The 17,624-nt window shown below is 41.7% G+C and overlaps 1 protein-coding gene across 2 annotated transcripts in view; it reads right to left on the bottom strand.

Moving 5' to 3' along the window:
* Positions 1–1,293: 1,293 nt before the first annotated feature.
* slc52a3 (solute carrier family 52 member 3) overlaps positions 1,294–17,624 on the bottom strand; it is a 34,609-nt gene continuing 18,278 nt past the window's right edge. The window contains exons 3-4 of one of the 2 annotated variants that reach the window (XM_043710030.1): positions 10,606–10,729; positions 1,294–2,133 (exon numbers count right to left, since the gene is read on the bottom strand). In XM_043710030.1, coding sequence (XP_043565965.1) covers positions 1,921–2,133; positions 10,606–10,729 — 337 coding nt within the window. In that variant the 3' untranslated portion in view covers positions 1,294–1,920. Of the gene's footprint in view, positions 2,134–8,507; positions 8,580–10,605; positions 10,730–17,624 lie in introns of those variants that run through there. The other variant, XM_043710031.1, reaches the window with a different exon arrangement.

The following is a 17,624-nucleotide window of genomic DNA, read 5'->3' as shown; positions in this document are numbered from 1 at the left end:
CAGCAAGTCTGGCGGCATCTGTTGAGGGAAATTGGAGTTAACGTTTCAGGTCCAGTGACCCTTCCTCACAACCTCATTCTGAATCTTGATCAAGTATCAGAATAGTCAGCTGACGCATCCCAAATGATGAAAAGCAAGTGTGTCTGAAGAAGTTATACCAGGCCTAAAATCTATTTCTCTGATGGGGACCATGACACTATTATCATTTTTCATAAAAACCCATCTGCTTCATGAATGTCCTTCAGGGAAGGAAATCTTCAGTCTTTACCTGGTCTGGCCTACATGTGACTTCACAGTAACATGGTTGACGATAAATTGCTCTCTGAGATGGCTGAGTTATGCCAATCAGTTCAAGGGCAATTGGGAATGGGGCGAAAATCATAGAATGCCCACAGAGTGAAAAAAGGACATTTGGTCCAGTAAGTCCACACTAACTCTCCCAAAGAGTATCCCACCCAGATCCACCTAATCCCCCAAACCTACATAACTCTGGACAATCCACCTAACCTACATAAGCTTTGGATAGGAAGCAAAAACACCAACTCTCCCAAAGAGCATCCCACCCCCAACCTACATATCTCTGGACTGTGGGAGGAAACCAGAGCACCTCCACACATTAGTCACCCAAGGATGGGATTGAACCCATGTCCCTGGTGGTGTGAGTCAGCAGTGCTAACCACTGAGCCACTATACCACCCTATACTAGCGTTGCCACTACTTCTCAAATCCCATGAAAGAATTTTTAAAAAGTGGAAGAAAAATAATCATTCTCACTATTTAATGGTCAAGTAAATGTTAATGCTTGTTTCATTTAATTGTCATTTTACTGTTTGTGTCGAAGTAACTGACAGACAGTGAACAATGTGTTATCCTGGGCTCACTCCCTCATTCACAGGAAATTTGTTCACAGCAACAGATATTCCCAGAACCAAAGACACAGACAAAATATCCAAATAAATTATTAAGTTCTTAAACAGTATTAAACAGTCAGTTCTATGGTTGAGTTATAATTGTTTTTAATGTGTTACGTTACATTAGATTACTTTAGATTAGATTACTTTACAATGTGGATACAGGCCCTTTGGCCCAACAAGTCCACACCGACCCGCCGAAGCGTAACCCACCCATACCCCTACATTTACCCCTTACCTAACACTACGGGCAATTTAGCATGGCCAATTCACCTGATGTGCACATCTTTGGACTGTGGGAGGAAACCGGAGCACCCGGAGGAAACCCACGCAGACACGGGGAGAATGTGCAGACTCCACAGAGTCAGTCGCCTGAGTCGGGAATTGAACCCGGGTCTCTGGCGCTGTGAGGCAGCAGTGCTAACTGCTGTGCCACCGTGCCGCCCACCAATTGTGTTATAAATGTTATCTTTGTGTACAAATATCTAACCAACCCCATAGCACTTCCTAATTTCAATCAATCACCTCTCTCATCTATTCCTTTTTTCTCTTAAATGTCAACATGATCTCAATGTCTATCAGTATCTTTGGGAGTGCAGTAACACCATCACAACTCTCTGTAGGAAAATATATCTGCTGGTCTCAAGCCTAAATTGCTTGCGTTTAATCTTATCTTTATTTACATATACCAGATCACTGTCAAGTCATAGAGCCATAGAGATGTATACTGGAAACAGCCTATTTCTAGGCAGAGCTCAGCAAATTGTATGCATTAAACAGGGAAATACACTTAAAAGGGGGAACCCTCAAGACTTAATCCAAAATGTTAAAAAGTTACAGATTTAAATCTACGTTTTTGTGATCAGTGAATTAACATGTGAATTGACGCTTGGAAACTGTGCAATGATACAGTAAGAATGAGATTGGTCATTCAGTATAAAGTGTGGTATTACTTTGCTTCCTTGTTGCCTTTTTTTAAATCCCCATCTTAATTTCTTTTGGGGAGGGTTTAGAGGGGGCAATTCATGTTACAGCTGTCCCCTGCAGTGAAAATGTCATACACGTTTACAAGTGGGAACATACTCAATGCTCCAATCATTGATCCTAGTTGCACTGCTGCTCCACACCACACCAAGGCGCTGTGACTCTCATCACGAAAAATGACTCCAATCATCACCTTGACATATGACAAGGTGCCAGAAAACAAAATCCACGAAAGAACCTGCATGATTAGAAAAGAAACAAGTTGTCAAATAAAAGCACAATAATTCAAACAGCTTAATAAGATGATGGCCATATTTATTCATTCAACAATATAACGTTGACTTGGTACCCAAAACAGGAATTGTATTTATGAAGCACCTTTCACGACTATGGAATTTCCCAAAGCGCTTTGCAACCACTGAAACAGAGGTGGAGGTGCCACAATCACAGTCTCTCAGGGAGACAGCCATAGGATCATCAGACGTAGGAGCAGAATTAGACCATTTAGAGTCATAGAGTCATAGAGATGTACAGCATGGAAACAGACCCTTTGGTCCAACTTGTCTATGCCAACCAGGTATCCTAAACTAATCTAGTCCCATTTGCCAGCACTTGGCCCATATCCCTCTAAACCATCCAAATGCCTTTTGAATATTGTAATTGTACCAGCCTCCACCACTTCCTCTGGCAGCTCATTCCATACACGTACCACCGTCTGCATGAAAGAGTTGCCCCCTAGGTCCCTTTTAAATTTTTCCCCTCTCACTCTGAACCTATGGCCTCTAGTTCTGGACAACTCCACCCCAGGGAAAAGACCTTGTCTCTTTATCCTATCCATGCTCCCCATGATTTTATAAACCTCTATAAGGTCACCCTTCAGCCTCCGACACTCCAGGGAAAACAGTCCCAGCCTATTCAGCCTCTCCCTGTAGATCAAACTCTCCAACCCTGGCAACATCCTTATAAATCTTTTCTGAACCCTTTCAAGTTTCACAACATCCTTCCTATAACAGGGAGACCAGAATTGCACACAGTATTTCAAAAGTGTCCTACCCATAGAGTCTGCTCCAACATTCAATCTTGGCTGATATGTTTCTCAAACCCATTCTCCTGCTTTCTTCCCATAACCCTTGATCTGCTAACCAATCAAGAACTGCAATATTCACTTTCTCCAAGACCCTATCTATAGCTGTCTTAAAATACCTCAATGAGTTGGCCTCCCCAGCCCTCTGCAGTAATGAGTTCCCCAAATTTCTCTGGCTGAAGAAATTCCTCCTCATCTCAGTTTGAAAGGGTTGTCCCTTCACTCTGAGGCTGAGTTCACATGGGTTCTCATCTCTCCTAATAATGGAGACATCTTCTCCATGTCCAGGCCTCTCAGTGTTCTATAAGTTTCAATCAGATTCCCCCAAATCCTTCTAAACTCCATTGAGTATAGACCCAGAGTCTTCAACTGCTCCTCATAGGACAAGCCTTTTATTCCCAGGATCATTCTTGTAAACTTCCTCTGGACCCCCTCCAATGTCAGCACTTCTTTCTGTAGATGTGGGTCCCAAAGCTGCTCACAATCCTCTATCCATGCCATTGTCTTGCCCCTAACACCATGGCCTCTTATGGCTTTCTTAGAGCTTTGTTTTATGATTTTTTTAAATTGCCGTCTTTGACAGAGCATAGCCATAAATCCCTCTAGCCATGATGGTGCAGCACTCCCTCACTGTTATATTGGAGTGTCAGCCTGGATTTGGCACTCAGATCTCTGGAATGGGACATGAACCTGTGACGTTCTGCCTCTAACAGCTCATTGTGTTGGAGCATTTCCCGCTTTGATCTTTACAGCAGTTGTTGGAGTGAGCAAGGTATAAATGATGATTCAGGAGCTGATTTCGGTGGGTGGGTTGAGCCTGCGGCAAGGAGCAAAGTTGAGAACCTTCATGGTGACCTTAGCAAGTGCAGGAACCGAGGCCGTGCTCTCAGTGTCACAGGGCATTGCAAACCAGATATCCAGCCAACTGAGCTAACTGACCTCCAGTTCCTTGAGTACCGTTGAAGTTAGGGATTGCTGAAAAATAGGAAATGCAGTGGGCAATTTTCACACAGCAGGCTCCCAAAGACAGTAACATGAAAGCGATCAGGTGATCTGTTATGAGTAATGTTAGCATAACCAAAGTTGTATTTCACTGATATCAATGAAATTTTCTGAGATTGCTCAACTCTCATCTGGGTGGCACAGTGGCATAGTGCACTGCTGCCTCGCAGCGCCAGAGACCCGGGTTCAAGTCCCGCCTCAGGCGACTGACTGTGTGGAGTTTGCACATTCTCCCCGTGCCTGTGTGGGTTTCCTCCCACAGTCCAAAAATGTGCAGGTTAGGTGAATTGGCCATGCTAAATTACCCATAGTGTTAGGTAAAGGGGTAAATGTAGGGGAATGGGTCTGGGTGGGTTGCGCTTCAGAGGGTCGGTGTGGACTTGTTGGGCCAAAGGGCCTGTTTCCACACAGTAAGTAATCTAATCACCTCGTCTCTTCCATATGTAGATCCCCCCCAAAGGGGCCAAATCCAATATGTTGGCAGCCAGAGTTGGAGGCCCATACGTTGCTCCGTTACACCAGTCTATGTGATGCCCTTTGACATGCATCATTATTATACTTTGCTCACTCCATCAACAGCTCCAAATATCAAGGTGAGAAGTGCCCCAACCCAGTGCACTGCTTATTATAGGTTCATCTCCCATTCCAGAGATCTGAGTGCCAAATCCAGGCTGACATGCCAGTATAGCAGCGAGGGAGTGCTGCACTGTCAGAACTGATGGTTAGGAGCCCAGCTACCCTGTCAATCACTGCAATGAAACAAAAAATTCATAAAACAAAGCTCTAAGAAAGCCAAAAGAGAATTGCTGCATCAAATAGGAAAATATGAAGACAGTGGCTGACTTGAAGAAATTTAACTCATATTAAAAAATGAATATTACAAAATTAACCTGTACACAACATAGACTCATGAAAATTATGATTATATAATTAGTATTTTATGGCCAGAAGTAATAACTCTTCAAACCACAAAAGTGCTGATGTATAAATGCATTAAGTGAAGACTAATTGGAATAACGTTTCTAAATTGAACAATTGTGGCCACAGGGGACCAGGCTAGTTCTCAACTTCAGAGTGTGTTGATTTAAAAGCTTATTAATCTTGGAAGGCTTGTAACATGGCATCAGGCAATTTTTTTTATATAAAAAGGGATTGAGAATAGTATTCTCCCAAGACCTCCTCTTAAAGAAGCATTAACTGATTAAGCACAAAAGCATTTCAACTCACTGTATCTATGTTGGCCATTTGCAAGATCCACCCAGCTAGTTACATTTGTTTCACCTCTCCCATCAAGCCTGAAATTTTTCCTGTTTTTAAATATTTATCAAATTCCCTTTTGAAAGTTATGATTGAATCTGCTTCTCGGATCCTTTTAGGCGGCTCATTCCAGATCATAACAACTTGCTGTGTCTAAACTTTCTCTCATTCCACCCTCCCCCCAAACCCACAACTCTATTCTTTAGGAATGATTTGGAGATGCCGGTGTTGGACTGGGATGTACAAAGTTAAAAATCACACAACATCAGGTTATAGTCCAACAGGTTTAATTGGAAGCACACTAGCTTTCGGAGCGACGCTCCTTCATCAGGTGATTGTCCTAATGAAGGTGATCACCTGATGAAGGAGCATTGCTCCGAAAGCTAGTGTGCTTCCAATGAAACCTGTTGGACTATAACCTGGTGATGTGTGATTTTTAATTCTTTAGGAAGTAATTTTAAACCTCTCTCACCTTCCACTGGAAACATCTTTTCAGATATTCGACCAAAGCTTCATGATTGTGAACAACTTTGTTAAATCTTACGTTCATCTTCTCTGCTCTAGGAAGATTTGTGCACATCAAAGTCCCCTTCCACCTTCAGGAACACAGGACCAGGAGTATCTAAGTGCGAAAGTGAAGACTGCAGACGCTGGAGATCAGAGTCAAGATTAGAGTGGTGCTGGAAAAGCACAGCAGGTCAGGCAGCATCCGAGGAGCAGGAAAGTCAACATTTCAAGCAGGAACCCTTCATCAGGAATCATCCTGATGAAGGACTCCTACTCAAAACATTGATTTTCCTGCTCCTCTGATGCTGCCTGACCTGCTGTGCTTTTCCAGCACCACTCTAATCTTGATCCAGGAGTATCTAAGTCAGCCCCCAAATCTGTTCTGCTGTTTAATAAGAAATTAGATGATGTGCAACTTGCCTAACCTTCTCCATCCCATTAATATCCTTGACACTCAAAATTTTTCTTAACAGTGAATATCTCCTGCTTCTTACAGGAGAACATGCCAATCGTCAACCTTTGCTTGAAGAAGTGGTTCCTCATTGACGCCTCCATGGCCTGGCTCTACATTAAGGTTATGTCTCCTTGTCCTTGTCATCTTCACTAGAAATAAACATTTCTTTCTGTCCGTCCTGTCAATTTTTTCCAAAAAAACCACAAAAAAACTTCAGAGAACCAACCTGGATGGTGCATTAAATTAAATCAGGGGGCAGCCTTGTGACTCAGTGATTAGCACTGCTGCCTCACAGTACCAGAGACCTAGGTTCAATTCCAGTCTCAGGTGACTGTCTGTGTGAAGTTTGCACATTCTCCCGGTGTCTGTGTAGGTTTCCTCCGGGTGCTCCTGTTTCCTCCCACAGTCCAAAGATGTGCAGGTTGGGTGGAATGGCCATAGGAAATGCAGGGATAGGGTTGGGGGCTGTGGATTTGGGTGGGATGCTCTTCAGAGGGTTGATGTAGACTCAATAAGCTGAATGGCCTGCTTTCACATTGTAGGGATTCTATGATCTTTATTTGTGGGTGTGGGCAGCCCTTATTTCTCATCCTGAAAGTAGCAAAGAGTCAACCATATTGCTGTGGGTCTGGCATCATGTGAAGGCTAGACAAGGATAACAGGTTTCCTTGCCTGAAACATTAGTGAACCAGATGGATTTTTATGACAACAACTGGTGGTTATATGGCCATCACTAGACCAACTTTTTAATAAAAGTCAAGTATGCCACAGTGGGATTTGAACCCAAGTCCTCAAAAACATGCATGTCGGGTTTACTGGATTGCAAGATACCACTTTTGCTACAGCATCCTCAGTTACACTTCATCACTCTTCTAAACTCTAGAGTCTATAGACCCAGTCTCCTCAATCTACCTCATACATCAATCCTGTCATCCCAAGGATCAGTCCACTGTGCCTTCATTGCACTCCATCTCTAGCAAATATTTTCTTCCTTCAGTAAGGGGATCAAAACTGTACCCAGTACTCCAGATACTATCTAACCAAGGTGTCTTATAATTGCAGCAAGATGTCCTTATGCCTGTTTTCAAATCGTCTTTTGGTAAAAGCCAACATGTTGTTTGCCATAACTGTACACAATACTCCAGGTGCTGTTAAGCAAGACATCTTTTACTCCATTTGAGATAAAGGCCAATGTACCACTTGCCTCCCAAATGACTTGCCACACCTGATGTTAGCCTTCAGTGATTCATAAACAAGAACACTCAGGTCCTTTTGGAGAGCATCAGTTCCTCACATCTCATCATTTACAGTATGTCCTGCATTTCTGTACTTCTGACCAATTGACATTTCCATGAGCTTTAATTTTCACTGACAGTCATTTATCTGAAACCATATCTGAAAGTCCACATAAACTGCATCCATAAACAATCCTTAGTCCACCACTTTAGTTACATGGTCAAAAGAATCAAGCCTTGAATCTATTTGCCTGGATTGTCAGGGATATTCTGCCTCGACGTCAAGTATTTGTTCAATGCTGCCATTTCTTTACTTCCATATGAGCCAGATCTATCTCAAAGGTCCCTTTAAATTCTATTTATTAACACTGTAATGGTAGAACTTTGTGTACGTCTTGACACCCCATAAACATTTCTTTTCATCTTCCCTTTTTTAAAATCTATGCCTCCAAGGGATGTGGACATTGCTGGCTGGATCAATAACTGTTACCAATCCTGAACCCTAAATAGATTCAAGGCTTGATTCTTTTGAGAGTGTAACTAAGGTTTATGGATGCAGTTTATGTGGACTTTCAGATATGGTTCCAGATAAATGACTATCAGTGTAAAACCACCTCAACCTTGAACATATGCAATTATCCGGCCTGCACTACTCTCTGTGGGAGAGAATTCAAAACGGAGAGAAGAAATTCCTCCTCATTTCTGTCTTAAATGGGAGATGCCTTATTTTGGCCCTGCATTCATAGTGTTAGATTCCCCCACAAAAGGTGACATCCTCTGCCCTGTCCAAAAACCCTCAGAATCTTATATGCTTCATTACAATCTCCTATTCTTCTAAATGCTTAACCTACTTAACCCACTTTTCTCATAAGATGAGCCCCTTCATCCTCGGGTTCGTGTTGGTGAATCTTTTCTGAACTGCTTCCAATGCACTTAAGTCCCTCATCTTCACGTGGCCAATATTAATACTTCACCCTTTGCAAAAAAAGGCTGCCTCATTTCCTGTATTGAAACAGTAACACATCAAGGAATCCTTCATTGATTGTACAGTGCTTTGGGCTGTCCTGAGATCTTGGGGGAGGCTTTATGAATGCAAATTAGTTACTTTTGTTCTTCTGCAGCTGGACCTACATTTGACCACAGTCCTGAAAGAAATGAATGCATTACAGTATTTGAACAGCAAATAAATAGTTAGCTGTGCTGACTAGGCTCATTATGCTGGTGCACATATTTGCCAGTAATGCTCAGAGAGATTCCAAAACAATTAATTCACAATGTAAATACAGGTCAAATCTCTCAACCTACAGCCCACAGGAATTTAGCAAACAGTGGGAGCTTTCATAGTCACCTGACAATGCACAGGAATTATGAGTGAGTAGGATAGAACAGAAATAGAGCAGGGCTTTAATGGGAAGGAAGGACTCTGAAAAATTGTTAGCATGCGGCAGCAATTAAAAGTATTTGTTAGATTTGGATCCCCTACAGGGATTAATTCATACACGTATTGGGCTGAAGCTCCACCCAGTGATTAGGAAACCAGTGAGAAGCCCATATCATTTCCATTGGATCAAATAGTCTTTATTAATCCCCCAAAAACATAACAAATGTAACATTTTGGAAAGTTAAACCAAGGTAGGAGTTTCATGGTGAATGGTAGGGCCATAAGGAATGTAGTGGAACAGAGGAACCTTGGAGTTCAGGTGCACGGTTCTCTGAAAGTGGAATCCCAGGTAGACAGGGCAGTGACGAAGGCTTTTGGCACACTGGCCTTCATCAGTCAGGGCACTGAGTGTAGAAGTTGGAAAGTTATGTTGCAGTAGTATAGGGCATTGGTGAGGTCGCACATGGTGTATTGTGTTCAGATTTGGTCATCTTGTTGCAGGAGGATGCTATTAAACTGGAAAGAGTGCATGAGAAATTTACAAGAATGTTGCCAGGACTTAACAGTCTGACTTATAGGGAGAGGTTGGACAAGCTAGGACTTTTTTCTTTAGAGTGTAGGAGACTGAGGGGAGTTCTTGTGGAAGTGTATCAGATCATGAGAGGCATGGAGAGGGTGAATGCGCTCAGTCCTTTTCCCAGGGTTGGGGAATCAAGGACTAGAGGGCATCAATATAAGGTTAGAGGGGAAAGAATAAATGGGAACCTGAGGGGCAACGTTTTTACACAGATGGTGGTACGCGTATGGAATGAGCTGCCAGCGGAAGTGGTTGAGGCGGGTACATTAACAACATTTAAAAGGCATTTGGACAAATACATGAATAGGAAAGATTTAGAAGGATATGGGCCAAGTGCAGGGAAGTGGGGTTAATGTTGATGGATATTTTGGTCGGCATGGACCAGTTTAGGCCAAAGGGCCTGTCTCTGTGCTGTAACACTCTGACTCTATGCAGCTAAAACATTAGCTGCTCAGTCACAAAGTTCCACTGTAATAGTTACAACGTTATTACGTAGTCAGCAGAAAAGCGGCTCTACAAAGAAAGGGTTAAATGAAATAGTTGCCCTTAGCTCCGTATTTTAAAACTGAATGAGGACAAGACCATTGTACAAGTTAAAGGAAATGGAACTACGAGGAAAATGCTAAGATGAGTGATTAAGTTGGGGTTAGTTTAGATGGCTGGGTTGTAATGCAAAGTGACACCAATGGAACAGATTCAATTCCTATCCTGGCTGATGTCACCATGAAGATCCTGCCTTCTCAGTGTTGTCTCTCCCTAGAGGCACGGTGACCCTGAGGTTCAACTCATCACCAGTCATTGCGCTCTCATGAGCAAGCCATTTTCTGGGGCTATGATATCTTTACCTCAGAACTCTTTCTTGCCTTGACTAGTATTATTTTAGAAATAAGATTATAGGCTCCTTTGAGAAAACCCTTAAGTTCACAACGTTATTTCCAAATGCCTCCAAGTTGCCTGAGGGGGAATACAGAAATCCAATTGAGATATTCCTGAGAGTCAACACTTGGAAGTTTTGCATTTGCCAACAATGACATCTTTCGCTCTGATAAAGAAAAAATCACTAAACAATCTATTGAATTAAGGAGACATGCATGGTAACACAGTTATGCTGCCATTGGGAATTGTGAAGGTAACTCTAATGAAGAGAATCCCCTTTTAATGCTCACACATGACCTAATATTCCATTTTCTGACAGCACATATTCTGTACTCACAATCAAGATGGCTCCAACCTCAGAGTGTTGTAACAGAGGACATGGGCTCAGGGCAGCCATTGCCATGTTATAGGCACCAAACACTGTGCCGACCAGAGACAGGAATCCCAGCAGCACCAAGGATCTGAAACATTATTGGGAGGAAAAAAATTTAATCAGCTTGAAGTTTATCCACTTTTCATTCCCCAACCTACTACTGCTTCAAATCTAATAATTGCACAAGGCAAACTACTTTGGAAAATTATTGCTCAAGGTGTCACTGGCAAAGCCAGAACACTTTACTCATCATTAATTGCCCTGAGATGAAGTGAAATCCTTTTGAGGTACTGCAGTCTATCTGCTGGGGATGCACATGTTGCTGTTGAATTGAAAGTTCCAGAATTTTGACACATCCATAAGCCATGTTCTGACTTATAGTTCTGATTGGATATGAATCTAGAACTTTCTTGGGTATCTGGACCACATGGACTGCAGCAGTTCACAAAGGGATCTCACCACCATCTCTTGCTAAGCCAGGAACACCCACATCCCAAGAATGAACTTGTTTAAAGAATGACTCAACCTTTGGATGTACAAGTTACATTTGATGAATGAAACATGTTTATTTTGTATGTATGTTACAGAGTTGTAGAGTCATATAGCATGGACACAGATCATTCAGTCCAACTCATCCATGCCGATCAGGTATCTTAAAGTGAAGCAGTCCCATTCGCCTGAATTTGGCTCATATCCCTCCAAACCTTTCCTATTCATATACCTGTCCAAATGTCTTTTAAATGTTGTAATTGTGCCTGCTTCCTCTGGCAGCTCATTCCACACCCACACCACCCTCTTTATTTTGTCATTTCAATATTATCTGACCATGGAATTTAATGGTCATCCCCAGGATCAAGCTGGGCGATGATGTGCATATGCCAACATTGGGGCGTGGGGGCAGCCTGCCCAACTTTGAGCCACTTAAGACATGGTGAACAATTAGTGGCTGCGTGATAAATTCAGCAGGTGAAACCTGTGGATGGGATTCCTTCCTGTCTGGGCATCCAATAGAGATCCTCCCCATGGTTCACTATTCCCTTCCCCAAGTTCCTCTGTATCTTTTCCCAATCAGGGTCATGATCACTCCTGTTGTAATTTACTGCAAAAAGATTGAAATATACAACTAGGAGTGTCTTGCTACAGTTGTATACAGCATTAGTGAGATGGCATCTAGATGCTGGGTACAGTTTTGGGCAGTTTATTTTAGAACAGATATTATTTTCGAAACAGTTCAGTGAAGGTTCATTCAGCTGAAATCTGAGTGGACAGGGCATTGTCTTAAGAGGAAATATTGGGCAGGTTGAACCTGTGTCAAATGGAGGTTAGAAGAATGAGAGGTGACCTTATTGAAACTGATAAGGCCCTGAGGGGACTTGACAGAGTGAATGCATAAAGGATGTTTCCTCTTGGAGAAGATACAAGAACTAGAGGACACAGTTTAAAAACAACGGGTGTCCCTTTGAAGATGGAGATGAGGAACTCTCTCAGAGTGGAACTCCCTTCCCACAACAGCAATGGAATCAGTGTTATTGAATATTTCTAATACAGACGTAGACAGATTCATGACTAACAAGGGAATCAAAGGACATCGGGTCTCGAGAAAAATGGAGTTGAGGTCACAATCAGATCAGCAACGATCCTGTCAAATAGAGCAACAGGCTTGAGCAGCCAATTGGCTCACTCTTGTTCCTAATTCATGTTTTCACGTTCAAAAGTAAACCATTGCCCTATGATCTAGATGTCCAATATTTGTCAAACATTAGCGTGAGGCATTAATCATACCCAAGATGAAGAACTGAAAAACAACTCGTAAGACAAGTTGTAAACCTCTCAGCACTTTTTCACATAGAATATTTGAATCAATACAATATTGTTTCATTGTAAGGTCTTTTTTTTTTCCTTGCCTTCCTCATACAATGAGAATGAGAGATAACCTTTCCAGCTAGAACCCACATAAAAACCAACTGTCCCTGGTCTAGTTTGACTGATTATTGCATTTTGTTAAATAAATTCAGCCTGCACTCCCCTAGTCTCAGAATTCCCTCGGAGAAAGGGAGACGGAGATCAAAAAGAAAGGAAGAGAGAAAGAATAAAAAGGCAGAGGGGGAAAGAGAGACAGAGAAAGAGAGAAAAAAATGAAGGTTCTGCCGCTCCCTTCTCTCTATGTACTGAGATTTGGTCTACTGAGCTGTGAATCAAAGTTAATATCCTGAATGTAAAAAAAAGTCCCTTGGCATGAAAGCCTAAGGCACCTATTTCTGCTTCCTTGTGCAAAGAAGGCTTGGGGCATGATGACCTTCCACAATAGACATTCCTTCTGCCAAGCTCAACATGTTGTTTATAACACATTTCTCGTTAGAATTGATTGTTGGCACACCAGCCAAGGAAGTTCTATAGAGAGTATCGATTGCAAATTCCTTTGGTACCGCAGCCATTGTAGATAGACATGTATATGCCCAGCAGACAATCTATTCACTAAACTTGATTCAGCTCCTTTAGTAATATCACCAATTGGCTCAATCTCTGGCTTGATCACTTGAGAGGTTCAGAGAGAAATTTTGCAGAGTTCCTGTTTCCCTTCTAGCCTCTAGTTTTTCTTTTCTCTCTTTTTTTCTTTTGCTCTTCCGCAAAGCAGTGCATTGGGTGGAGGGAGGGTGAAGTAATTAAGAATTTAGATGTAACACGGAATGGTAGCCTATTAAGGTATTTACAACTGTGAACAGATATAATAGGACAGATGCAAAGAAGATATTTCCGCTCGTAGGGACAGGTCAATCGAGTGGCATGTAATTTTGTGGTTGCGTAACAGTAAGGTCACTGGCCAAGAACCCCAGAACCTCAAGTTAATGTTAGAGACATGGTTTCAAATCCCACTGCAGCAAATGGTGAAATTATAATTAAGTAAAACATTGAAATTACAAACCAGTCTAAAGGCATCCATGTAACCACTATCCGCTCTTGTCTAAACTCATCTGGTTAACTAATGCTCTTAAGGGAAGTAAATCTGCCATCCTTACCCAGTCCGGCCTACATGTGATTTTTTTAAATATAAATTGGTTCAGGGAGTGTAGGCAGCACTGGCCAGCATTTATTACCCATTCCTAATTTCCCAAAAGGCAGTTGATAGTCAACCACATTGTCATGGGTCTGGAGACTTAACCAGGTAAGGATGGCAGATTCCTTCCCTAAAGGACATTAGTGAACCAAATAAGTTTTTGCAACAATCAATAATGATTACATGGTCTTCTGTATTCAAATTCACCACCTGTTATATTGAGATTCAGAAACGCATCCACAGAATATTAACCTGGAATTACTTGCCCAGTGAAATTACCACTAACATCCACTGAAGTCAGACTCTCTGGGCAATTAGAAATGGAAAGTTAAAAAAAAGGCCTAACCAGCAATGCCTACATTCCATAAATATATAGAGGAAAAAAAACTACCAGGCTTGCTGCCCATCAGTGTCATTTGTACCTAAGATGACTGGGACATTCCAGATCCTTCTATGAAAGCATTCCTGCCATTGACCAGCCTAATAGTTAACAACCCTGCTCATTCAGAGTGGACAATTTACTTTTACAACTTTTATCTGCTACATTCATGTAGCCACCTTTCTGACTTTATTTGACTCCTCCACACAACCTGCAAACTCCACAAGAGGTAAGCCACTATGCTGGCAGAGAGCACCATGAATGGGTGTCAGCAGATGCATCCCTTATTCAGATGTTTGTACGGATAGGGTGAAAATAATTGAATTAGGGATGCCGAACTAAGAAGAAGCAGTATATCATTTACCCCTTCAAAGCTGCTCCACCATTCAATAAGTTCATAGCTGATCAGGTTATGGTCTCAGCTCAATTTTAACTGGGAAATACGTTTTGAGGGAGCATGGGAAATGTGAGGCTTCTGACATAGAAACATCCCCATGTCCAGTAATCAGTCAAAGCAGTATTTCATCGAGGTGGATTCCATCTTAATGTAATTCAACCAGGAACTGCCTCGAGATCTTTTAATATGTTAAATGTGCTACATAAATACAAGTTGTTGTTGCTTGTTCTGAAGAAAGGTCACTGGACCCAAAACATTAATTCTGCTTTCTCTCCATAGATACTGCCAGACCTGCTGAGTTTCTCCAGCAATTTTTGTTGGGTTTTTTTCTCTCTCGTTGCTAGTGGTTGTTAATTGAACTTTTTAAACCTCTTTCACCCTGTGATAGCGGATTTTCCCACCAGAGTTAGGGCCTGGCTGTAGGATGTATGTATTCAAAGAGTAAAAGCAAATGAAAAGTGGAATTGACACCGAGAAGGCAATGGAAAAGCAAGCAAGAGAGATTAAACTAATAGACCGAAGGTGACACGAGGAAACTCTTTCAACAAACTTGTATTGTCTGTTTGCATGACTCCTGATTTCATCCAGACTTGGACACTGAATGTTCTGGGGACATGGTTGTGAATCCTGATGTGGCAGATAGTAAAAGTTGAATTCAATAAGAAGCTAACCTAATGGTGAACATGAAATCATTATATCACACTATGTACCAGTCAATTGCCACAATCTTCCACAAGTTCTGAACTGCTGGTTATGCATTGCTATTTTCAAATAATATCAATAAGCAGAAATGTATTTAGTTCTCTGCTTGATTTCAATTTGAGTTTTCATTCTTAAATTTAAACTGGCATTTCTAAAACTCTTTTTGTGTTGGAAAAATGAAACTCTGGTATCACAGTTGCTACACTGTCCATACTGCTGACTTGACACTAGTTTCTGATTCCCAACAGGATAAGGGAAGCAGATGGCCATTACCCAGTGATGTTCAGTAATAGATCTTTCAAAAGTTCTTGCTATGCTTCATTTTCTTTGTGCCTTTTCCAATGCACAGATGTAATATGCAGCAGGTGTATAAGCTTATGCCAACACAGTAAAAAGTATGCACACTGTGCCATGATTTCAGCTGATATTTCTACCTCTCTGTTAAACACTATGACATCCACATTGACATTGATAAGAGCTTCACAAGTAGCAATTCTCATCCATTACTCATAAGTGCACAGTTCTCTCAGTCATAAATCAAAGAATAAGATGAATACACCATTGGCAGGATTCCACAAGCCTAATGTCCTTTGTTGCTACCAAGGTTACCATGATATAGATTTGGCAACTTGTGTAAATTATATCAGGCTGAATAATCTTGTTTTTAAAATCCATTTATAGAATGTGAGTGTCACTGGCAAGACCAACATTTGTAGCCCAACCCTAATTATTTTTGAGAAGATGTGGAGGTGCAGGTGTTGGACTTGGGTGAACAAAGTTAAAAATCACACAACACCAGGTAAATACTGACCTGATGAAGGAGCAGCACTCTGAAAGCTGGTACTTCCAAAAAAACCTGTTGGACTATAACCTGGTGTTGTGTGATTTTTAACTTTGAGATGAGCCACCTTTTCGAACGGCTGCAATCAATGGGTGGCCTATCTCCCATCTCCACTTTCACCTCAACTCATTGCTAATGAAGGCCTTACCCGTGGTTTTGTTACCTCTAGTCTCAGCTATTCCACTGCACTGTTGGTTAACCTCCCAGTTTCCATGCTGAATAAGCAGCAACTCTATGGCACTCTATCAAAACTCTAACCCACAAACCCGAACTCGTGCCAAGTGCTGTTCATCTATTGACCATACCTTTACTGACCTACATTTGTACCTGGTCTAAACATGCATCCATTTTAAAATTCTCAAATCATTCTATGGTCTCACCCAACCTTCTCCAGGCCTGCAGCACTCTAGGATTTCAGCATTCCTCCAATTCTGTTAACACTGTGACCTAACATTTGCAGACTACCTTCAGTAATCCAAACCCTCAGTTGCCCCAAAATCTATTGTTATGATCTTTTACCTCTCCTTTACATGGTTCTTAAAGCTTTCTCTTCCATGCAACTCCAATTACTTGTTCCAGTATCACTGTACTTGGCTTGATTTCAGTTCTTGCCTGATCTTGCCTCTTTGAAATGCATTGGAATATTCTTCCATTTTAAAAGTTCTATCAATTGCAAGTTTTTGGAGAAACAGTCCATTTGACCACAATTTAAATCAGATTTCAGTTTCTACACAATGCATTATGTCTTATCTCTTCTCTGCACTTTTAACATTTCAATGCTGAAGAGGAAACAAAACTCTTTTGTTGCTTATTTTGAGAATCAATAAACAAATAAAGAGTAAACTTGTGACCTTAATTTGTCTCAAAGCCAAAGCATAAATTCCAACTATTTTGAGTCTGGCTCAATTTATAGAACATAGAACATTACAGCGCAGTACAGGCCCTTTGGCCCTCGATGTTGCACCGCCCTGTCATACAATCTGAAGCCCATCCCACCTACACTATTCCATGTACGTCCATATGCCTGTCCAACTTAAACTTGGCGAATCTACTACTGTTGCAGGCAAAGCATTCCAAACCCTTACTACTCTCTGAGTAAAGAAACTACCTCTGACATCTGTCTTATACCTATCTCCCCTCACTTTAAAGTTGTGTCCCCTCATGTTTGCCGTCCCCATACTTGGAAAAGGGCTCTCCCTGTGCACCCTATCTAACCCTCTGATTATCTTGTATGTCTCTATTAAGTCATCTCTCAACCTTCTTCTCTCTAACGAGAACAACCTCAAGGCTCTCAGCCTTACCTCGTAAGACATTCTTTCCATACCAGGCAACATCCTAGTAAATCTCCTCTGCACCCTTTCCAAAGCTTCCACATCCTTCTTATAATGCAGTGACCAGAACTGTACACAATACTCCAAGTGTTCAAAGTTTGTGAGAACGGAACGAGGACATGCCGCAACCCAAAGGATTAGCCACACTACCATACATCAAGAACATCTCTGAACTGACAGCCAGACTACTGCGACCACTAGGACTTATAACAGCACACAAACCAACAGCCACACTCAGACAACAACTCACCAGAACGAAGGACCCAATACCCAGCATG

Source organism: Chiloscyllium plagiosum, chromosome 20 (assembly GCF_004010195.1).
Source record: "Chiloscyllium plagiosum isolate BGI_BamShark_2017 chromosome 20, ASM401019v2, whole genome shotgun sequence".
NCBI classification, from domain to species: Eukaryota; Metazoa; Chordata; class Chondrichthyes; order Orectolobiformes; family Hemiscylliidae; genus Chiloscyllium; species Chiloscyllium plagiosum.
Note: the sequence above shows the minus strand (reverse complement) of the source record. Positions and strands in the feature narration are given on the sequence as shown.